At 38.3% G+C, this 24918-nt stretch overlaps 2 protein-coding genes across 13 annotated transcripts in view; both read left to right on the top strand.

Annotated features, from left to right (window-relative positions):
• LOC113568944 (uncharacterized) overlaps positions 1 to 24918 on the top strand; it is a 66443-nt gene that overhangs the window by 35738 nt on the left and 5787 nt on the right. For 7 of the 9 annotated variants that reach the window (XR_014117253.1, XM_081697932.1, XM_081697933.1 and 4 more), the window contains 3 exons: positions 18144 to 18182; positions 22527 to 22619; positions 23131 to 23229. Coding sequence is in view for 7 of the 9 variants with exons in the window: in XM_081697932.1 (XP_081554058.1) it covers positions 18144 to 18182; positions 22527 to 22619; positions 23131 to 23229 (231 nt within the window). In the remaining 2 variants the exon portion in view is untranslated. Of the gene's footprint in view, positions 1 to 18143; positions 18183 to 18422; positions 18738 to 22293; positions 22417 to 22526; positions 22620 to 23130; positions 23230 to 24918 lie in introns of those variants that run through there. The other 2 variants (XR_014117254.1, XM_081697938.1) reach the window with 2 other exon arrangements.
• LOC145651345 (uncharacterized) lies at positions 4197 to 17826 on the top strand. Of its 4 annotated transcripts, XR_014117261.1 has the most exons (11): positions 4197 to 4533; positions 5958 to 6302; positions 6516 to 6872; positions 8652 to 8747; positions 10488 to 10580; positions 13324 to 13413; positions 14504 to 14572; positions 14959 to 15399; positions 16165 to 16248; positions 16824 to 16862; positions 16985 to 17661. XR_014117261.1 is itself a non-coding variant. In XM_081697970.1 (8 exons), the coding sequence occupies exons 1-8, from the start codon at positions 4479 to 4481 to the stop codon at positions 14970 to 14972; spliced, it is 1119 nt and encodes a 372-aa protein (XP_081554096.1). In that variant the 5' UTR covers positions 4197 to 4478; the 3' UTR covers positions 14973 to 16128. The 4 variants fall into 4 exon arrangements, 1 of the variants encoding a protein (XP_081554096.1); XR_014117260.1 differs by lacking the exon at positions 16985 to 17661 and adding an exon at positions 17773 to 17826 and having other exon boundaries at positions 16165 to 16862; XR_014117259.1 differs by having other exon boundaries at positions 16165 to 16862; positions 16985 to 17652.

Raw genomic sequence — 24918 nt, forward strand, 5'->3', positions numbered from 1 at the left:
AACATGACTGATATTAAAAATATTTGTGACAGTTTACCTGATCAGACTAATCTTCATGCAGACTAATTTTGGATGTGTTGGAGGAAGGCACCAAATATGCTCAATTAACAACCTGATTTTTGGACTGTTCTGATATATTTAAAGCCCAGGTTTACTGAGGAGGAGTTGGTTAGCAATGACACCCTCCCAAATATGAATAGCAATGGCACACTAACGTTGACACCTTTTCAGTTGCTGAGGCAATTCCTACTTAAAGTGCAGGCCTCTTGGAGAGATATGGGCCTGATGAGCTGTGCTCGGGGCTTTTCTCCTGTTTTACTAAGGACTGGGCTGAGCGGGTGGGCCTTGGATCAACCTCTGAGACAGACAGGAACCTGTTCATACGAGCGTGTCTGCAAAATATGAATCCCCAAACTGCAGTGTAATAGAGGACCTCTTTAGTAAATTCCTATAAGGCTCAACTCGAGCATGAGCTGCTTACTGTAAACAGCATCCACTATCTACATCAGCAAGTGCATTGATAATGTTACTGTCTCCAGGACCATCACCACACGCCCCAACCAGAAGCCATGGATGACTGCTGAGGTGTGCATGCTACTGAGAACCCAAACTGTCACGTGCGATCAGGGAAGCAAAGCGTGCACATGCACAGAGGATCCATGGACACCTCAAAGACACTGGTGACACACGGCGCATGTGGGAGGGCATCCAGGCCATTACTGACTACAAGAAAACATCACCTTCCTGTGACAGTGATGTCACTCTCCCAGATGCACTGAATGACTTCTATGCATCCCTCTGCAAAATGACCAGGTGCTCTGCCTGACTGCGGCTGATGTGAGGCTGATGTGCGTGGAGTTAACCCACAGAAAGCTGCTGGACCAGACAACATCCCGGGTCATGTGCTCAGAGAATGTACTGACCAGCTTGCAGATGTCCTGACAGACATCTTCAATATCTCTCTGAGCTGTGCCGTGGTCCCAATATGCTTCAAGACTACCACCATCGTCCCCGTGCCTAAGAAACCCATGCTGTCGTGTTTCAATTACTACCGTCCCATCGCACTCACATCCATTATCATGAAGTGCTTCGAGAGACTCGTCATGAGACACATCAAGACCTTTCCTTAGGTCATCATCCCCAGTCCAACAGAGCAGCATAGAGGACAAACCAGGAATTAGGATGATTCCTCAGGCAACTAGTGTACTACTCATTCTAACTGGTCTCAATAGCTCCCTTGGGCAGAATATGCACGTAATTCACTAAAGTACTCATCCACACAAATAACTCCTTTTCAGTGTGTTTCAGCCAGCCTTCTTCCCATGGGATGACACCTCTACTGACATCCCTGCTCTGGCATGTCACTAGTTCAACAACAGAGCCAAGAACTGGAATTTGGCAACTGTTCAATTAAACTGAACCATCCTGTCACAACAAATGTTTGCAAACTGCCGCTGACGCCCCACAGCTGTGTTCCATACAGGTCAGCGAGTATGAGTATCTACATGTAACATGAGATCAGGGTCTTCTTGCAGTAAAATAAGCCCTCGGTTACATTGTATCATTCTGACCTTCCATGTCTCCTTGCTAAAACCAGTTCAATATAGCCCTTTCTCTACAGGCTCTGCTCTTGACAATCCACCTGCTTCCTATTTAAAGTGAGATCCTGGATTCTCACAGGCGTATGGATCAATTGTATTACCTAATTGATTGAGAGGGGTATGAACCAGAGGAACAATCATGGCTACCTTCAGGGAATATACTGTCCAAGTCCCAGAGGCCGGGGTAGGCCGAGGCTAGTTTTTTCTCGGCCATCTGTGGATGCACCTGTCGGGGGGGGGGGGGGGTGTTCTGTTATGAATAGCTCATCCACCATTTGGTAAGTCGGACCATGCCGCCATCTTCCTCATACCAAAATATAAACAAAGGCAGAAATGGGAAACTCCGGTTCAGAGGGAGGTCATGCACTGGACAGACCAATCGGTGGCCGCTCTGCAGGACGCTCTGGATGATGTGGACTGGGACATTTTCTGGTGCAGCACTGATGATGTCAGCGAGTTTATGGAGGCAGTAGTAGGGTTCATTGGGAAACTGGTGGACGACACGATCCCAAGAGCCACCATCAAGATGTTTCCCAACTAGAAACCCTGTGTGGACAAAAACTCTTGCACTGCTGCCTACAACGTGGGAATCGTCAGCAGGAACATGGATGAATACAAGTCTGTGGCATACAGAGTGCGCAGGGTGGTGAGAGAGGTGAAGTGGCGCTACGGGAGGAAACTAGAGTCACTTTGAGGCTACATCTAGCAGCGGTCATGCTAACAGCACTAGTGCTAACAACACTAATGGTGCTATTGGCACAGCCAACGGCGCATGCACAGAGCCCACCATAGGCCAGCGCCCTCTCATCATCACGGAGAGTGATGTGAGGAGAGTGTTCAAAAGAGTGAATACCAGGAAGGCAGCGGGACCGGATGGCATCTACGGTAGTGTCCTCAAAGCCTGCGCAGACCAGCTAGCCCCGGTATTCACTGACATCTTCAACCTCTCTCCTGACGCTCGGTATCGTCCCATCCGGCTTCAAGCGATTCACCATCGACCCTGTCCTGAAGAAACCTCAACCTTCCAGCCTCAATGACTAGCGCCCTGTTGCCCTCACATCGGTCGTGATGAAGTGCTTCGAAAAGTTAGTCAGTGACTTCATCACCTCTTCACTGCCAGCCTCCATGGACACACTGCAGTTTGCATACCGTCACAACTGCTCCACATTTACACATCTGCTCCACACCACCCTGACCCACCTGAACAAAGGGAGGGGTAATTATGTTAAAATGCTGTTTGTTGACTACAGTTCAGCATTTAACACCATCATCTCCTCTAGACTCACAACTAAGTTGGAGAATCTAGGACTGCATCCGTCCCTGCGTGACTGGATCTCTAACTTCCTAACAGACAGACCACAATCAGTACAGGTGGGCAACTGTGCCTCATTCACCCTCACCCTCAGCACTGGAGCTCCTCAGGGTTGTGTTCTAAGCCCCTTGCTCTACTAACTGTACACCTACGACTGCATGGCCACTTCCAGCTCTACCACCATTGTCAAGTTTGCTGACAATACCGTCGTCATGGGCCTGATCTTGGACAACAGGGCCTACCTGGAGGAGATTAAACACCTGGAGAACTGCTGCCAGGAAAATAATCGTCAGCAAGACAAAGGAGTTGATTGTGGACTACAGCAAGAAGCAGCAGCGGCACTACCAAGCTGTGAGGAACAGAACCACGGTGGAGAGGGTAGACAGTTTCAGGTACCTAGGAGTTCAGATTTCACAGGTCCTGTCCTGGTCCCGCAACACCAACTCCCTGGCAAAGAAGGCTCGTCAGCGTCTTTACCACCTCAGACACCTAAGAGACTTCAGACTGCCCTCCAAGGTGCTGCGGAACTTCTACGCCTGCAATATTGAGAGCATCCTCACAGGGAACATCACAGCCTGGTTTGGGAACAGCACCAAGCAGGACAGACAAGCACTCCAGAGGCTGGTGCGTTCAGCAGAGCACATCATTCAAATGGAACTTCCTTACCTGCAGACTATCTATCACAAGTGGTGCCAGACCAAAGCCAGGGGGATTGTGAAGGACCCCACGCATCCCAACAATAGGCTCTTCTCTCTGTTGAGGTCAGGGAAGCGCTTTCGCTCCATGAAGACCAACACAGAGAGAAAGAGGGAGGGAACAGAGAGAAAGAGAGGTGACCAAAGATGGAGGGAACACAGACAATAAATTTAACACAAGGGGGGGAATAGAAGAGGGAGAGGGAGAGGGAGAGGGTGAGGGAGAGGGAGAGGGAGAGGGAGAGAGGGAGAGGAAGAGGGAGAGGGAGAGGGAGAGGGAGAGGGAGAGGGAGAGGGAGAGAGGGAGAGGGAGAGGGAGAGGGAGAGAGGGAGAGGGAGAGGGAGAGGGAGAGGGAGAGGGAGAGAGGGAGAGAGGGAGAGTAGGGAAAGGAGAACACAAGAATGCAAAACCACATGTTTTTTTGACGGTGGGACACAAATAATTCAGACTTGATACAATTTATTTTAAATTGTGTTTGGTATCCTTTACTGTATTAACAGCTTTTAAAGATGCTTCACATTTAATATCATGCCAATATGAATGAATGCATTGAAGTGTTTAGATAAACAATCAGACCAAAAAAAAAAAAAAAACATCCTAGTGGACTAATGGACTACGTCTGCACCACTGTATCTAGCATAACAGCCTGCAAAATGGCAGAACTTCAGATCTTTTTTTTTTTTCTCAGAAAATAAGATTGAGCCAATCACATTCTTCCTTGACGCTTGCGGTGAAGAGTGCTGTGTAGTTAATGGTCGACTGGAATTCTGTCTATTCTAATCCACTCAGTATAACATTCTGCGTATTTGTAGGAAAGCGAAAGTAAAAGCTTTCACCGTTCAAATGGCAAGACCGCTAACTTCTCAAACATGAAGACGAGCCTCGTTATTTGCTTTGCTCTGTCGGTCGTTGTTCTCTCTAATGGTACGCTATGCTTTAAACATTATTCTTTTTTGTTAGTTTATTTTAGATTTAAACTAAACTGTATAAACGGCGAGAAGTGTTAAACGTGGCGACGTACACAATGGGTAACGCCCCCCAGCTCTACAACGAGTTGAACGCGCCGTGTGAGCCAGTAGAATCAGTAACTAAGCGCATAATACAACAAAAGTCAGATCTCTAAAGAGAAAAGAGAAAAAAAATCACTAAATGTGCACGTTAAGAAACACAGAAAACAACCAATCGCTATGGTCATAGATTTCAATGTGCATCTAAAGTCTTTTGTTCACAATATTTAAACACATCCGATGTAATATCTTTTTTTATATAACCCTTTTTTTCATTTAAGTTTGTATAACCCCAGAATTTTAATTCTGAAACAACTTTTAATCTAGTTAAAGAAAACGAAAGTTATAAGAAAGACGTTGACTTAATGGCATCAATAGAAATGTTTACATTGTAGTAAACGTGTGCTACGAAATATTGGCATAGTGGCACGTTTGCCCTGAAAATAAGTGGAATCTTATGATATTAGCCAGAATATAATGTGTAGTTGTGCCAGGTAGATATATTTGATTAATGCCACATATACTACACTATCACTGCAGTTGAATTGGTAGGCCTAGCAGACACACATCCACATAACATGTACAATCCACATAACAACTAAGAAAACCAAACTTCAAGGAACAGTATTAATCAGCATGTCCAGCTGTTCATGAGGACTCATTTAATGAACCTGATGTTTGTAATACTGCATAGCCTATTCTCTCTATTCTCTATTCTCTATTCTCTCTATGTACTAGAGTACAGTGGTATTCAGATCCCAGTCCTCCAGGTCCTACAGAGTTTCCACCCTCTTCATTTAGGAGTGTGACAAGTGCCCAAGTTACAATAATCATTTAATGAACTACAAGGGGTTACAAAATGCAGGACCGGATTTGAATACAAATGGTCTGGTGGTTAAAGAGGAGCATGTTATCTACTGGAGGGCTACTGGTTTAAATTCTGGTATTGCTGGCTGGTAACTGGACTGTAAACTTGAAGGTTGTTAGTGTCAGGGATGTAAATGCCACCATTTCAGCCTTTAGCACTCATGACAAACCTCTGCTTGTCCTCTCTCCAGCTCATTAGCATATACAGGCTGATGCCCCATAGTCTGTTCGACTATATGACAATGTGTGTGAAGCCTTAGGAAAATATTATACCTTTGGACATTTAATATGCAAATCTGTAAACCAAACATTGTCATCGGCCAAGTTGTCTCAACTAATTTGCACTGTAAATTACAAGGAAGATGTACAAGGGAATAGAGTGCATGCAGCCAGTGAGTCAAATAATGATTGTTTAAATATTTTAAATGGAACATGACACATTAACAAAATTGCTATTATTTTAATTTATTTTAGGGCTCCATGTGTTAGGCCCCTCTGGTCCTCTGGCTATCCAACCTGGAGGCTCGGTGATACTGCCCTGTTATGTTCAAACTCCCATACCAGTGGAAGAGCTGGAAGTGGAGTGGAGAAGAACAGACTCTGAAACGATTGTGCATTTGTTCCAAGATGGAGAGAGTCAACCAGAGTCTCAGGACCAGGCTTACCATGATAGGGCACACTTCTTTATTGAGGACATTGCCCGTGGCAACTTCTCTCTTTTACCTACAGATGTGACCACTAAGGATACAGGACTCTACAAGTGTGCTGTTTACAGAAACCAGGAATCTAATGAAACCTTGATTGAAATAAAGATGAGTGGTGGGTGAATATTCACACAATTGTTGTCACACAGTTTAAATTGTCCTCTTGAAAAATGAAGTTGTCTATACTTTAAATATTATATTTATTAGTTTTTAGAGCTAGGAATTAACTGAATATATTGTGCAATTTTATTGTCTGATCTGAGACTTAACAACTGAGACTTTATCTGAGACTTTAGAACTTTAATATTTCAAATGATTATTCTTCTAGTGTATTTGACTGTGGCTGGAGGTCATGTTGTTTCTGTATATGCGGGAGAGGACAGCACTCTGAACTGCTCTGTACACTCCCACATCCCTCCTGAGGAGCTTGAAGAAGTCTCTTGGAAGAAAAGGAAAACAGATGAAGACATGGTAGTGTTGCAATTTATAAATGGTCAGACTGTGCCAGAGTCAATCCATGAAACATACAGAGACAGAGTTGAGCTCTTCAGCCGTGAGGAAATCCACAAAGGAAACTTCTCGCTTAGGCTGAAGAACATTCAGACTGAAGACAAAGGCTTCTACATATGTGAAGTATTCCATGAAGACTTATCAGCTAACACCACAGTGGAAGTACAGCAGCTGGGTGAGTAAGCATTTTTGTTCTCGGTGTGGTGCAAAGCATGTGGGTGATGTAGGGGAGCTGGAGCACAACATGGCATAACAGATATGTAGTGAATCACTGCTGGGACTTGAGGAATGTACAAATATCCATCTGCTCAGGAGCTATGACTCCATTAATGATTTTACAGCAAGAGGGTAAAAACAGTAGCAAGCCAGAATCCAACACTGTTTAAACCATAATCTGTTTAAACCAGAAGCACTGTCAGGGATCCCTGCATATCTGAGCTCCATCTACTCAAGGACATCAGTTACGCTGGAGCATCTGAAGTGGAAGAACATGGATGATGAAGAGTCTTCTCGATAAATTAGTTAGCTAGATAGCTATCTAGTGTTAATGTTAAAATTAGCCACTTTAATCCATGTTATGAGCTATAACATTTTACATTCTGAAATACTTTTTTCTTGATCAATAAATTAATGCCATCAAACATACAAAATAATTGCAATGGAATTGGAATATTAGTAACTTAATCCAAGGGTATTAAAACAAGAAAGAAAATATTTACTTTCTGACATTCTTGTGGGAATGGTAAGGAAATGTCTGTTAATATGACAGTAGCAGTGTGAGTGCAGTTTTCCACATAGTTTAATGCAGAACATTCTCAGGTTCTGTACTGAGATAATTTTTTTTCTTTGTATGGCGGATTCATTACTGCTCTAAATTTGCCATCTTAAACAATGCATTGTTGTCATGGCAACATTTACAGTTGCACAGTGTCATTTACAATGTTGCTGTTGAGTGCACAAGTTTCTAAATCACAAAACATTTTGCAACTCTGTGCATGCTTGCCCAATGTGGGTTGCATTCAAATTAATTCAAATCATTTGTGGGTGTGTTTATGTTTGTCCTCTCATCCCATCACCCTCTTTATTTCTTTGACATTTAGATGGCTGGTTTATGTGATTAAGGAAAAGTGCTGTAGTTTTGTTATTCTCTTGCTGATACTTTGCTTGTCCTTCTTTTAAATTTTAACAGAAAAAATGGATACTGAAATTGAAAAGGATGTATATTTTTTGTCTTACAAAACCAGAAATATACAAAGACATATAAATATTAATCTTTATAACCTTTAGTATTAGTTAGCACATGCCTAAAACATCAATCTGTATTTAAAATCTGCTACATAAATAAGATCCACTTATTAGTTGTGAAACCTACAATCTGAATAGCTGATTAGTCGCCTCAACAATCAATAGATATTTTAACTACCAAGATAGTTGTTAGTTGTAGCCCACATATATATATATATATATATATATATATATATATATATATATATATATATATATATATATATATATATATATATATATATATATATATATATATTATTGTTAATGCATTGCCTGGCATTTCAAAAAGTAGCATCACCATGCAAATTTTGAAAAACAAACACAGCTAGAAGCACAAATTAGTATAATAGAAAATAGAGTTACACAAGTCAGGAGTGGTTCTGTTTTTCATTCACATTTTTCATTTTTACATTTGAATGACATTGTATAAGCACTGATTTCTGTGCCACACAGGTTTTTCCAATATGCATACAGGGGTGTTGTGTTTCTGTATCCTGGCATTTGTACTTTTACTTGTGCTAGATTACGCAGCATACACTTCTATAAAAAATAACAGTAAGTCAGGTTGATTTGATTATTCCTAAAATTAAGAAGTTATGAAACATTATGAAACATTAATGAAGTTGACGCTTTGAAGTTGTATGCACATGTTTTATCTCCTCTACAGAAAACACCAAATCAGACTTGGCTCTACAGTGCACATTTGTCTGCTGTCCAACCATTGCTTTGGCCCTTGCCTTCATTCTTTGGGGTGTGACTGAGGGTAGGTATTTGTAGTTAATATTTTATACTTTTTAGTTATTGTTATGTTAACTGTAATAATATCAATATAGCAAAAACAGGATATATTGTTAAATTTTAACATTTTGATATCGCTTGATTCATAAATCGGTAAACATGCAATAATAGTAACTTCTTGTTAGAGATGAAAACTTGGAGAGGTTCCTTAATTTTTGCCAGTACTACAGATGTCTAGGTCAGATGAAAATTGTAATAATCTCATTTTCATTTCCTGGCTGTTTGAAAAATGCAAGAAATTTGCTTATTCACCTAGATAAAGCTGTTTGATAGAGGTAAGGCAAGTGGACTGCATAATGAGGCAGGTTCTAAGGGGCGATTTGTCCTCCTTCAGAGTGTCAGTCAGAACACTGGAGTGTTAGTAGTGATATTCAACTCTTTAATAAAACTCAGCAATGCAACATATGAGGCATGTTTGCACACCAGCACATTCACTATGCACATTAACACACAGGCTCAGGTTTATTCATTTTAGACAAAAGGTTAAGTATTTGAGGTGTAAAATATGAAGTGAGAAGTATGTAGAGGATATGAAGAGTGAAGTATGGAGCATGAGAAGTACGGTCCGGAATAAGAAAACAGAGCATACATTCAAATAATCATTCCATCATCATCAGTGCTAGTCATTCGTATAGAGTAATATATTCACAGTGAATCTGCTATGCAATATGAATATGCATTAATTAATTAGGTTTCCATCATTGCCCTCTAGAAGGGGAGAATGTGGTAGTCCTTCTATATTCTTGCATGTGAAGTTCTAAAACTAGTTTGACAAGATAACATAACAAACATCATTAGTGAGGAATAATAAGAGTATAAAATTAGCAACTCAGTAGGCTAATACCGTAATGTGTTTATAACAGTCAATTCTAAGTTAGATCTCAAGCAAACATTGACAATGGCCAAACATGTACTCTTAACTAAAATGTACAGCAGGTAATCAACGTACATCAGGTCAAGGACGCCATTGCACAAGAAATGTGAATAACGAGGAACAGTCACTGACTACATTCGCTCCAATGTCTTTCTGGAACTATTGTTGGTGATGTCAGATGTAGCATGTGTTGCCACTCCTTAATGAAGCATACCTTTAGGAATGGTCTTTCCAACAAAAGCAGTAACTGATGTACTACACTAGTCTTTTAGAACATGCAAAATTGACTGAAAAATTACCAGTGTGAAATGATTAACACATTAACACATTAATGCTATCGCACAAATGACTAACTGAACATAGCTAACTTTTACATAACTATTGTAATATTTCACAATGTGTTAGCAAGTTTAATAGATAGAGGATGACCGTCCATCTGCGCTTCATCTGCATGTGTTCCTCACCCTCCTGATGAGATTAAAGACTATGCATGAACATTTTAATGAACAGCCCATTACCATCTCCATCAACTCCCATGCTAAAGTGTGTTTAGATGTTTCCTGTGAGGACTCTGGCCAGAATGAGTTGTTGCTTCTCACTGATCAATCTGAATTCCTCTGCCACTCACTTCACTTCTTTATCCCTTGCTGTATATTTTGTTAGTTATTTCTTAGCTCACTGCTCTTGGACTATGTCATTTAGTTTTGGGTTACAGAGACACACACAAAGGCCTGATGTGGTTGTCCACCCAAGCTCATTTTGTTGCTGTAACACTCTGTTTTGACTGTGAAGGGCTTATCACTAACATTTAATTATTTGGTTTCTCTGCAGGGTTTCTTGCTGAGGTGGCTACTTGTTCATCTCTGAATCTTTTAAGGATTCTTTCCCTGCTTTGGGTTATTTCCCATTTCAAGACATTTCCGGGTATGTTATATAAAGCAGTCTTTCAGGGAATGATGGAAGTTAATGAATATATATAAAAAGAAATGCACTTTATCAACTACTCTGTTACTTTGAATACAACTACCCTATCTCTACAATCATTGTCACCTTATTAGCTGCAGGTAGGTCAGTGGTTAAGGTACTTGACTTGTATTCGAAATGTTGCTGGTTTAAGCCCCACCACTACCAAGTTGTTACTGCTGGGCACCTGAGTAAGGCCCTTGACCCTCAAGGGTCATAAATGTAAGCTGCTTTGGATAAAAGTGTCAGCTAAATGTAAATAATTCTCTGTAGTGTAATTTGATACTTGCTGTAGATGTTTGAGTAATTTCTATGATCCTTGTGTGCTCCAAAATGCAAAAAACATTTAAATTTGACTGTTTTAAGAATAATGGACCAACTACAGTGGTGTGCACAGAAACAACACTAAACACTCAACGAAGCAACTCTGACCAACCAAGTTTTTGAAAGTTAGCTATTGCTGTGTAGTATTATTAGTATTTTTAAATCATCATAAATATTATTAGTATTTAAAGCATCTAGATCGCTAAATTGATTGAGCAAATTCTTATCTTTCTCTTCAAGAACACAAAGTTCTAGTGCTGCTTGCCAACAGTTTGTGTATCTATAAATATAAACAGACTTTTTTTATAACATCTATCAATATCAACTTTCAAAATAATATGAACTGAATGTTCTGAATGCACTGATTTGTCTTACTTATATCTTGTGACCAAAATCTTTGGGCCAAATTATATAATGAAATTTAAACAATTAATTTCTTTTGTGCTAAACCACAGCTTGTTATTGGAACTGAACAGTACCTTGCAAAGGTATCCAGTGTCAAACATCCTTTTCAATATTTTCTTACTTCAACTATTACTATAACATAAAATATAACTTTTAGCAGATTAAATCTGGATTTCCTCCACTGATCTACAATGATTCATGTATCATTGCTTTGCAAATTAAAATAGTCAACTCTATAAAACAGAAAATCTAAAATTAAAAATTGTTCACATGCAAAATACACATGCATCAATAACCGTCATGACCATTTGGTATTCTTAACTCTTACCAACAGTGAATTGTGCTGCATGTCTTTTGGTTAAAATGCTATTAGCCTCTTACATGCCTGTCTCCCCCATAATGCATGTGCTACCTCGATGTTTTATAGAAGTATGTATGAATAGTTGTATATGTAAACATTTCCCAGACACTGGGTAGATAGTTCCTGTTAACATAAGAGACTCTGTTTAGTCAGTAACTGCTCTACAGTTTAATGCAGGAAGGCTTATATTAGTGACAGAGTGTCTGCAGTTAGGATGGAAAATCTAGGTTTAATCAACAAAGTATTTTACAGCGAACTATTATCATTGACAGACGTGAGATGCATTGTGTTATATGCTTTATACAGACCACAGTTACCCAGTAATCAGCTTTTTTTAAGGCATGTCTTAAACACAGTACAAGCCACGCTACTCTTCATGACAGAACGTACTTGTTAGGAACATAAGGGACCTGGTTACAGTTTGTTAAAACATAGATGTAAAAGTCAGTTGATTCCTGGAACATGGGTTCATAGACAAATGAGATGAAGATTAAACAGAGTAACAGAGTAACCCTAGAGTAACAGAGTAACCCTAGAGTAACCAGAGTAACCCTAGAATAAACAGAGTAACCCTAGAATAAACAGAGTAACCCTAGAGTAAACAGAGTAACCCTAGAGTAATCAGAGTAACCCTAGAGTAAACAGAGTAACCCTACCCCCACCACCACTCTCACCTGCACTCCTGCATCACTCCCCCCCACTCCTACCTCTACCCCCATTCCCCCATCAGTAATCAACTGACTTAATCATATCTTAAACCCTGTGCAAGCCATACCAGTCTTGATGACATGTCAGAAACAAGCTGTTCATTAAAGTATAGAGTGGCTTACACAGTTCAATAAATGCATTAATCTGTTAAGTTTATTCTGCTTCAGCTTTGAGTATATATGATTTAAAAGATGTTGTTTTATTTTGCTCTCGGTTTGGTTGTGCATAACTGGCATAAATATGAAGCCATCCAGAGCACTACTGATAGTGTTGTTATGGTGTTGTCTTGGGCATCCCAGCTCTTTTTACTGCTTCTGCTGTTCCTCTTGAGCTTCCAACATAAAGGTGTTTTGTTTACTTTATTTTTACAAAATAATGGAAATAAAAGAGATCAGATATAGGAGCAATGTAGGGCTAAAGTAAATAGGAAGTACAAGAGGACCAAAAGATGAAATGTCATTAATATGATAAAAAGATGACCATTTATTGTCATAAAGTATTATATAACTTTGAGCAGCATTTCCAAACATAGTGTCCAAAAAGGTTTTTGGTTGTCCTCTAATCAGTTCACTATGTAGCAAACACTGTATAGTGAATAGTGAATGAGTTAACGAGTGAACCATTCCAGCTATGGATAAACACAATGTATGGATGCTCAGTTTACACAGAGAAAAGCCTAGAATGGAAATAACTGACAGCTTATACATTCATCAGCCACTTTAACAGAAACACCTTACCATGTAGAGTTACAGTAGAGATGCTTACCAGAAACACATCACCAAGTAGAGTCACTGTTGTTATTCATCAGAAACACTTTACCTTGCAGAGTCACATAGTAGGTGGGTGCTTATTCTTATCCTTCTGTTGCTCTGCAGTATAAAATATGTATTTTTTGTTGTTTTATAGGATCCCCGAACAACATATATACCTGTATATGCATAAACAATTTATTTAGGATATTCATGATTATGACTTGGTATTCTTTGAAAAGTATAGGTAAGTTATCATTTAGTTTACTTACTGTTGTGCATTGAGCCAAGCTTAATTGCAATATATACAACCATATTATTTTCAACCATTGTATACACAAATATTCTCTGTGGCAAACACTTCACTTAAAATAATCTGAAAATTCAGAATACATTTTCCTACTTATATATCTGACTGCATTTGGCTGTAGCCTATTAGTTTATGTATTAGCTACTGAAGTTACTATTTATTGTTGTACCAGAATATGAATGTCTGAAGGGAATTGGGGGAATATTATGAAAGAATATGAATATTTAATATAAGTAAATAAATAAATTATTAAAATGAGAATTCATTAATAATTTAATTATTAATGGATGTGAACTTCTTGAGCATAATGTTCTCTTTAACTTAAATAATTAATTTAGTAATTTAAAACATTTAAAACATTTAATAATAATAAATAATTCAAGTTATTGAAAAGTAATTTAATTAAATGAAATAATAATTTAATATAATGAAAAATGTTTGCACACACACAGAAGACGATCCAATCAGACAGGTAAGGTAAGTGTGGTCGTGTCAGTCCGGCATCGAAACAGTGTAGCATCTGGGAGGTGTCCAAGGGTCAGGCAGGAGATGAGATCTAGAAAGCAGGCAGGAGTCGATAACCGGGAAGACACACAGGATAAGGAAACGCTTGGTACACCACATAAGTAAAGCAATACTTCGTGACGTGTACACGGGGAGGAGAAGCTTATAAAGGGGGTGGTAATGAGGGGAATGGGAATCAGGTGTGTGCTAGAATCCAGGTGAGTCAGATTGGAGGTGAGTGCCAGTGGGTGTGGCTATGCAAGGCTGAGGTTTGTTCCTGGGGTTCGTAACAATGATCATTTAAATTTTTTTTTTTGTGTGTATTTATTTATATTAAAGCCACCAAAATCCCTCCATACAAAGTTAGGACATGCTGTTCATATCGGGTCAGGACAAATACTTTATGAATCAAGAAAAAGGACACTAGCTTTATAATAGTATTGCATAAAGCAACCTGGCTTTTTGACAATAGTAAAAACAATAAATAACAAAAGCATGATTCTCTTATTTTTCTTATTTTCAGCCAATATTGTCCTGGGATTTATTTTGTTGCTGCCTCTATGCTGGTTACGTTTTCAGCAGGGGGTTCCATGTAAGTACATCTATTAATAGTTTGTGTATTCTGAATAGTATAATCAATTTGCCAAGTGTAAATGCAAGTTTATTCTCAAGGAACTTTTAGATGATTCATACATATCAGGCAATATGTGGGAAATGTAAATGTAGACAGAAAGTACATGGAGACACACCAACAAAATGACAACAGACACAAAGCCATGTGGTGGATCTCAGCATGTGGGTGAAGGGGTAGACCAGGGGAGCATGTCAGTTAGAGGGCCAAATCCAGATGTTCTATGCCAACAAATATAAATGTTTGCTTCTTTTTTCTTTTTTTCTTCTACCATGGCAGCTTGTAAAACTATAAATTAAATCATGAAAATTGTCATTATAAATTAACAATAAATTAAAATGTGACAGGCTACAAGAGGTGATCATGACAGGCTACAAGAGGTGATCACTTGAGGCAGCACCTATGATGCTTCACAGAAAAGAAGAGGTGATCCACTACCGTAGGATCTGCCATTAAGAAGGTTGGTGCTATCAAACCTTTTCCCCTCTTGTTGTGGACATAATGGAATATTTTTTTCCTTATTTCAGGCAACGAAGGCAAATCCTTAATGCCATTTTAATTTAATCTCAATTTTACCAGATCAGTTTCAGATTTATAGGCCATTCTCCATTCAAAAGCCTGGTCTTCTATGACTGGACATAAACAAAACTTTGCAATTTGTGCCAAAACCTTCTATAGCATTTTGTCTTTTGCAGTTTTGCTCTGGATATCAGTTCTGTGTATCTTGGAGTTCCTAAGTACAGTAATATCAGTCTATCTTCATAATGAATTATTGGAAGGTGATAAAGGTAGATATAAATCCTGTTTCATTACTTTTGAATGTTGGAGAATGTGATGCTTTTGTACTGGATGATCCTAACATCTCACTTTCCTACACCAGCAGCCACATGTTGACTCTTTAATCAGGGTATTAAAGATAAGTCCACATGGATGATCAAAGAGTTCTTAACCCTAAATAAAAAATAAAAAAACAAAACAAAACAAAACAAAAAAAACATTTGTAGGAATATTGATGAGTGAGCATGATTCATTTATATATTCGGTGTATAACATATTAGGTATTTATAAAATTATAGAGATGTTTGACAATTCATATTTATTAAAAATTTCTAACATTCTTCATAGAAGAAACAGGTAAAGTAATAATTTACAATAATTTGAGAATTTAGCCTGATAACGTTCCCTCTCACATTGTTTCTGGTCATTCAGGACAAAAGCACTGCTATCTGCTTCTGAGACATATGCAAATGCTCATTACATATAAATGCTTATGAAAATTTTCATTACATATAAATGCATATGAAATGCTACATGCATTACTTTGGTTATAACCAATAAACATTTTTAAAATGCACATAACATGTGACTGTATGACATTTTAGTATTTCTTAAGTTCATAAGGATCATCCAGTACAAATTTAGTAATGACTTTTTCAAATATTTTTTCCAAGCAATATTTTCCTTTTAATTTTTTTGTAGTTACATATTTCAGATCATTCTATTTTAATGATTAAATATATTTGATCTTAATCGAATATTTTTCCTCTTTACAGAACGTGTGGCATTGACCTGTGCTACTAAGTATCTCCACATTTTGTCTTTGACTGCATGCTTTAAATATCTTGATCATTTACGTGGTACAGTATTAGTTATTTTGATCATGTTCACATATTTTTCAGTAATTATGCAGCTATATTTACACATGAATGCCTGAAATTCTGAGTTAATCTGTATATTCAAGTGGTAGATTTGTTTTGTAATTGTCACGGTGCCATCCCCCTGCAGGTACATGCTAGCATGCAGTGGTGGTTGAGCATGGGACATTTGTTTATGTTTTGGTTTCACTTCTTCTTGTCTTTGTTTTAAACATGTCTTACTCAGGTGGTGTGTGTTCTGCCTCATCGTGCACACCACCTAGGGGTTGTTATGTCATTATAAAAGGAAAGAAAGACACTGAGTTAATTAGTTCATAACTTTCAAATCTTTTATTTGGCTCATGGCCTGTGTATTTGAATCTGTCATTCATAGACACATTAGTATTTTCCCCTAGATGATTTATGGGCTAATATTCATTTTCCATATTTTAACTTTACCTCTGATGCTTATGTTTCCCAGGATATTCATTTGTAGTGAATTTGCACATTTTATTCACTCCCATGAGCTCCACTATTAATTTAACTCTTTTTCCTTCACACATCTCGCTTTAACACAGAATCGAATTCTATCAACACCAGGACTTGGCTAGTATGGGGTAAGTATAAATGCCCTCTGTTGAGGGCATAAAAGCCCCCTACCTCTGGAGTTGGATATGTACCCGAGTACATCTTTTTGTGGAATGGTACATTTCATTCGCATTTAATTTCTCATTCATAGGATCTAATATCTGAATACAGATTTTTCAAAGGCTTTATGGACTGATGAGATGAGAATGACTCTTGACGGGCCAGATGGATGGGCCCATGGCTGGATCAGTAACGGGCACAGAGCTCCACATCGAGTCAGAGACAGAGAAAGGTGGAGGTGGGGGTACTGCTATGGCCTGATATTATTAAAGCTAGTTGGACCTTTTTGGGTTGAGGATGGACTCAAAATCAACTCCCAAACCTATTGCCAAACCTATTAGAAGACACTTTCTTCAAGCAGTGGTACAGGGAAAAGTCTGCACCTTTCAAGAAGACCACGATTTTTATGCAGGACAATGCTCCATCGCGTGCATCGAAGTACTCCACTGCGTGGCTAGCCAGTAATGGCCTTAAAGATGAAAGAATAATGACATGGCCCTTACCTTACCTAAACCCTATTGAGAATTTGTGGGCTCTTCTTAAATGGGAGATTTACAGTGAAGGAAAATAGTACAGCTCTCTGAACAGTTGCTGGGAGGCTATGGTTGCCGCTGCACAAAAAGTTGATCGTCAACAGATTGACCGAATCAATGGGAGGCTTATGAAAAGAAAAGAAAGGTGGCTATATGGGTCACTGATTTTTTTTTAATGTCAGAAATGTTTATTTGTACATTTTGAGTTGTTTGTTTATTATGGGGTAAGTATAAATGCCCTCTGTTGAGGGCATAAAAGCCCCCTACCTCTGGAGTTGGATATGTACCCCAGTACATCTTTTTGTGGAATGGTACATTTCATTCGCATTTAATTTCTCATTCATAGGATCTAATTCTAATTATGATGAGACACAGCGAATGCACAAACTCCCTCTGTTTTGAAGGTTAAATAAATTACCAGCAGAAATAGAATTTAAAAAAAAATTCAGAATAAAAATTTCAGAATAAAACACTGTTCTACATTGATTAATAACTGCATTATTTTAACTCTTTGTACATTAATCTACAGTGAACCTCTTTGGAATGTTATATTGTGTCTGGAAATGTTCCTAATTAGCTTTTATTTAAAATATAGAACAAAGCGAGTGCCAAGGCATGTGAGAAATCAATGGGTTAAAGTTTATTTTCACATGTCCTGCTTTTTTGCATGCATAATTAAATCTAATGCACAATGCTTTATGCTTCACTCCAACACAGGATCTAATTCTAATGACACTGAGACAGAACAATCACCAGGTAAGTACTACTGCAAATATTTCAAAGGGAAATAAATGTGTGTGTGTGTGTGTGTGTGTGTGTATTCCTTTACAAAATCTTAAATACCCAAGAAGATGGTGCTAAAAGTATATATTTACTTGCTTAAACAAAATGTGGCACCATGTAAAATTCTTCCAAGTTTATTCTTTCAACTTTGACGACTTAAAAATGTATTTATTTTTAAAAATCTTTTCTCTTGTTTTTTCTCCTGATTTTAAGTTCTGTTCTCGTTCTGTTCGTGGACAAGATGCGGGTCTTCATTGTGTTTTAGTGTGTTTGATGTTTTCATGTTTTTTACAAATCAAAAGTGCACTGTGTTACAGGCACTAAAGTCTGGATACAACACCTACTTGTAGTTTCCACTGAAAAGAAACAATATAAAAATGTCTTACTTTTTAGTAGGATTTATTTATACATTATATATTGTTCAGTTCCAGATTACACATTCTCTGCTTGCTCTCCAATTCACCATTAACTTGCTCTTTAACTACCTTTATCTGTTTTTACTTCATTAAAAACTTTATTTCATTAGAAGCTTATCCTAGTCTGTGTTCCCGGGACTGCTAATATTGATATTTTGGAGAGCATATACATATTTCCCAACTCCAAGCTGTATAAACTTGAATGCTTTTTGGATTTAAACATATCAGATGATGTGTATTTGTGTAATGAGGGAGGATGTGACATAAGGAGATCAGCACCCTATATCAAGGTGTGCAAAATTATTAGGCAGCTTCTTTTCCTTGGGCCAAAGGGGTCAATAGAGGGATGCAGCACTCTTAAAATTGCTAAGATATTGGGGTATAATCACAGAACCATCAAACGTTTGTTGCAAATAATCAACAGAGTCACAAAAAATGTGTTGAGGAAAAAAAGACACAAATTAACTGCCAAAGATTTGTGAAGAATCAAACATGAAGCATCCAGGAACCCATTATCCTCCAGTGCTGTCATATTCCTAAACTGTGACCTACAAGGTGTGGACATGGCCAAGGTAAGGAAGGCTGAAACCTGACCACCACTGAAAAAGACACATAAGGTAAAACATCAAGACTTGGCCAACAAATATCTGAATACAGATTTTTCAAAGGCTTTATGGACTGATGAGATGAGAATGACTCTTGACGGGCCAGATGGATGGGCCCATGGCTGGATCAGTAACGGGCACAGAGCTCCACATCGAGTCAGAGACAGAGAAAGGTGGAGGTGGGGGTACTGCTATGGCCTGATATTATTAAAGCTAGTTGGACCTTTTTGGGTTGAGGATGGACTCAAAATCAACTCCCAAACCTATTGCCAAACCTATTAGAAGACACTTTCTTCAAGCAGTGGTACAGGGAAAAGTCTGCACCTTTCAAGAAGACCACGATTTTTATGCAGGACAATGCTCCATCGCGTGCATCGAAGTACTCCACTGCATGGCTAGCCAGTAATGGCCTTAAAGATGAAAGAATAATGACATGGCCCTTACCTTACCTAAACCCTATTGAGAATTTGTGGGCTCTTCTTAAATGGGAGATTTACAGTGAAGGAAAATAGTACAGCTCTCTGAACAGTTGCTGGGAGGCTATGGTTGCCGCTGCACAAAAAGTTGATCGTCAACAGATTGACCGAATCAATGGGAGGCTTATGAAAAGAAAAGAAAGGTGGCTATATGGGTCACTGATTTTTTTTTAATGTCAGAAATGTTTATTTGTAAATTTTGAGTTGTTTGTTTATTATTCTCACTTTAACAGATGAAAATCGACAAGTGAGATGGGAAAATGTCAGTTTTTCATTTAGTTGCATAATAATTCTGCACAATAATAGTTGCGCAATATTTATGCACACATAGATATTCTTCTAAGAAAGCCAAAACCTCACGTAAATATTCAGATTTGAGGTTTATTAACATTGTGTGTCATAATTTGTGTGTCAGTCTGTGTGACCAATAAAAAATCATGAAATTATTAACTATTAACCCTTCAAGTCAGAAACATTTCCTCCCTCGCTGATTTGAGATCTAGTTAGCTAGCTAAAATGTTGTGCAAAAAGATAACTGCTGCAGAAGTTTAGAGCCTTAGGGGTTTGATTACTTTGTTGAAGAAGAATATGAAAATTACAGAGATCAATGGCTAAATTAATGTTATTTTACAATGTTATAATACAATAGTCATGACTTTTGTTTGACACAATTTACAGTCCTTTAGTAAATATTTACTTAGTTTTTTTGTGTGAAAGTAAACTGGTGATCAATGCATATGTTTTTCGCCATATTAAATACGGTTCTGTGCAGTTGAGACTTTTTTGTTTTTTGCAATTTTTTGGTTATAGTTGTTTTAAGGACATTTTTTCTTGCACACATGAAGCTTGACATATTGATACTCCATGAAGCTTTATATATATATATATATATATATATATATATATATATATTGTTCAGTCACATTTTAGGCCCTCTAAGATTTTGCGAAATTAGAGTGACAGACACTTTTACTCAGTAAACGATTGTACAAATGGTGATTTTAGACATTTATTACACATTGCTATATGTTGTGGGCAATGCTGTCTTCCAGGATTCCATGCCAGAATTCCTTGACTCACTCTTTTACTGCTGGTTCTATGAGGACTTCTTCTGACATTTGAGCTCCTGGTAGTATTTCTTAGCATCCTCACCAAAGAACTTGTTTTATCAGAACTGCTCTCTTCTCATTGTGGACCTCCTCAGTCGCTGAGTCGTGGCCTGAAGCTTCACTTTTATTTCTTGGTAGAGATGAGCGAAATCTAAAAAATGCAATGCAAATGCTCTGCATTTTTGCTCAGTGAAATATGAGCTTGGCCTGGACGTGTACTTGTTTGCTTTTGACTCGTTTCTTCAGTTCACTAAGGATGGTCTTTCAGATGCTTATTGATTTTGTTCCGGTTCTTTCTGTTCCAAGTTGATTAATCTCTGGGTTCATGTCATGATTTTTAGTCTCTGGCATTAACGGTAGCTGTTGCTTACATCAGCTTTTTGACTTGGTGAAGTGAGGTTAACTTAGTCATTCTTGGATATCAAAGAGGGCCTGATATATATATTTCTCTATGCACCCCTGTTTTCTTTTTTCTCAGTTTGGACAGAGCACTCTCAACCATTTCACTGTGAGTTATAATGTGTATGACTATGTATGTGACAAATAAACCAAACTTGAACATGAACTTGAACTTGAACTTGATTCACAGCTGCTATTTGCTCACAAATTGCCTTTGTAAGGCATGGTTTGTTAAGCTAATGGTTTGTTATGGCTAATGAGACGGTATCATGCAGCTTGCTGATTGTTCTTGGTCTGATTTCGGGTCTTGAGTCACCTTCCGAGGGGACTGCGATGGTAATTACAGATGCTGTTTCTGACATTCTCTAGCATAACTATGGTTTCAGGTGTGGGACACTGTCATTGGACATCAGCAGCTGGAGCTTCTTTTTATTGATCCATCTCCTTGTGGTAAACAAACTTGTTCTCAACAGCATAGTAGTACTCCTACATAGCCCACTTTAGTCTTGTTGATTTACTAGCCATATGGTGGACTTTGCCTGTGTAGATGATGCCATAAAATATAGATCATCTTGAGATTGAGGCTTGATTAGGTAACTACATGAGGACCAGGACAATCACTAGCTGATTTTTCTACTACAGCTTGTTCAGCAGTCACTGGAGTACGTGACCCTTGTTTACCTATGCAATGTGGCATGGGTTTATTCTTGTTTGTGTATTCATTGTTGGATGCAGTTTAACGTCATGCCCAAGATATTTATTATTATTGTTGTTGCTGTTATTGTTATGTTATATTGTTATTTTTATATGTTATTGTTATATTGTTCTTATATGATTGTTTTACCTGTAAAGGAACACTTATTGCCATGTAATTTCATGGGTGCCTACAACCTTTGCAGAGTAATGTTATATCGTGTATGATAATCATTTATACACACACACACACACACACACACACACACACACACGCACCTTATAGTGTGACCTTATAAATGACCTTATAGTGTGTCCATTATAGTGTTTTCATTATAGTGGTTCAAAGTGCATTAAATCAAATCTTATTTATTTGTTTCTACAAGGTTTCAGAAATATGCTGCTCTGTCTGTAACAATAGCCTGATGGTCAGATCAGGACTGATCAGGAGACATCAGGAGACATCCAACTTCAGCAGTTTCACTATTGAGCTCCAAACTAAACCTCATGTGTGTGTTTAACCCATTGATTGTGTGATTAACTGAACTATTTTAGCAAGTCAGTGTTTTCTTCAGAAAATTAGATCTTAATAAATTTTTTCTTTTGCATGATATTACAGGGCAATTATATACAATTGTACACATGCTTGGGGCAGTCGGGCTCATTTGTGTGAACTCCATCTCATTAATAGCAGAACTGATCCTGAAAACACGTGAGTGAGCTCTGCATTTTAAATTGTTTCCTTTACTAATTAGTATAATTGTGTGTATGTATAAATGGCACTTTTATGTAACCTATGAAAATTAAACAAAATGTTGCTTTACTCTTTGAATTACAGTTCATAACTGTTTAGTGTTGATTTGTAATCTTATACATGTATTATATTTTAGTGTTATTTTTCTTCTTCTTCTTCTTCTTCTTCTTCTTCTTCTTCTTCTTCATTATTATTATTATTATTATTATTATTATTATTATTATTATTGTTATGCAGACATATACTTTCTTATATTATAGCAAATTGCAGCTTCACATTAATAGATCAGAATACCTTTGGTATGTTTCAGTCTGTTCATGTATCAGTCTGTTCATAGCAGCATTTCCATGAAGATATGATCATATTTTTACATAATTGTGTTTTATCGGTTGAAGAGTGCATGTTCTACAATCACAAAATCTTCTTTAAAGAAAGTCCTAGTGATCGCCGTTTCTCTTTCAATCATTAGGACATGGTGAACGCACACTGACGGATCTGAGAGTGATTCTTCTGCCATCTGAATGTGTCTTTGCCATATGCTGTCTTGCTTTAGCAATATCTGCATTCTGTAAGTATAATATATAAACATGACCCAATCTGAGTGCTGACATACACAATGAGCTATAGCATCAGCTGAGAAACAAAGCTGCTTTGGACTGAAGTAAAGAAAGGGTTCAACCAAAATCACAATACTGATTATGAACATTTTTGTTACTTTTTCTTGCATATTAAACAGTCAATCATTCACAGGTAAAGAAAATGTATTAACACTAAGATGCATTAAATTAATCCATGGCCATATCTTAAGCTTCTTACTTCCAGGCAACCTGATTACATGACGGCATTCTAATGTACACATAAATTGACATAGATTAACTACTTTTTTGGCCATCCTTTTTGTTAAAAATTCACTGGTTATAGCCAAAGTATAGTGCAAGTAAGATTTCACTAAAAAATACGTAGATATATGTTGTGATTTAAAATCCTGACTGCCTCTACTGAAGTCAGTTGTGTAATCCACGGAGCTAGCCAGCCAGAGGTTTGACGCCTTGACCAGGGCATCTGCAGTGTGGTCCCTTAGGCAAGTTCCTTATTGCTGTCCGCCTACCTCAATAACAATGAGAGATGAGCATAAGAGAGTCATACTGGCTCGGATGTCACCCAGGTCAACAAGGACTGTGTCAGATGTTGGGGGAACAGGGCAATCTGATAAAAAGTGGGTCACTGGAAACAATACAATGCACTCATGAACAAGAGTGGAGAACAGAGGACTGTTGGAATGCTACTCTACAAGCGAGCTGAGTGCGACAGGGAATATGCAGAGAATGTGGGAACTATGGATGCTTCAAAACATCTAGACTAACACTGAAACAACTACTAACTCAGTGTTCTAACATCTAAAAGCAGCAACTGCTGTCACAACTAGAAATTGACAAGGTACAACACAAATGCTATGGCAAGGTGGAGCCAGGTTAGAGGAGAAATGATATCATCATCATCTACACACACCAAGTTTGGGAACCAAGAGCCAATGAACCTATGCACTAAGCTCAACACCTCCTGCTGACCTGAGCTGCTGACCTGAGATCAAGGCTAACCTTGACATCGGTCGTAGCAGACTACCAAGACCAAGAAGGCTTCTGAGAGGCTGTTGGAAGATATGAATGCAGCACTACAGACAACCACTACTGTGACCATCACTGTGACCAACCAGCTGATATATGCTACAGTATCACTGATACTTAGAGGCCAAGATAAAGGCAACACAGAAAGTCAGCCAGATATCATAAATGCAGAAAGGAGTGATAAATGTAACTGAGAAGTGCAACAATCTGTCCATACCTGAGGCCTTGGAGATTAACAGATTAACAGATCATGAAGAGATACAAAGAGAAGTAGAAGCCATGAGAATAAACAGGATATTCTCCGATGGGCCATCCAAATTGCCCTCTTGGTGACAGTGTAACATCATGAGAACACACCCCCCCCAAAGCTGGAGACTAAACAATACTGGAATGGCATAAAGGAGAAGGAGGTATCACACAACATTGTCCAGAGGTTATCGAACCCGAGAGCTGACCACAGCAACCTCCCTGAACAGTATCCAGTAAGCATCACACTAGCAGACATCCAGGCAGGGTATCAAGTATGAAGAACTGGACAGGTCCAAGACATGGTCTATGCCTACTGGCTGAAGAAGCTGACTGCTCTTTATATACACCTGGCAACACAAATAAATCAGATGCTAATGGATAGA

The sequence above is a fragment of the Electrophorus electricus genome, chromosome 15, assembly GCF_041902795.1.
Source record: "Electrophorus electricus isolate QZ-2024a chromosome 15, ASM4190279v1, whole genome shotgun sequence".
In the NCBI taxonomy this organism is placed as follows: Eukaryota; Metazoa; Chordata; class Actinopteri; order Gymnotiformes; family Gymnotidae; genus Electrophorus; species Electrophorus electricus.

Coding starts and splice junctions, on each gene's coding strand:
- LOC145651345 (XM_081697970.1), top strand. CDS start 4,479: ATGAAGACGAGCCTCGTTATTTGCTTTGCTCTGTCGGTCGTTGTTCTC. Junction 6,303..6,515: donor GATTGAAATAAAGATGAGTG/GTGGGTGAATAT, acceptor TTATTCTTCTAG/TGTATTTGACTGTGGCTGGA. Junction 6,873..8,651: donor AGTGGAAGTACAGCAGCTGG/GTGAGTAAGCAT, acceptor TCTCCTCTACAG/AAAACACCAAATCAGACTTG.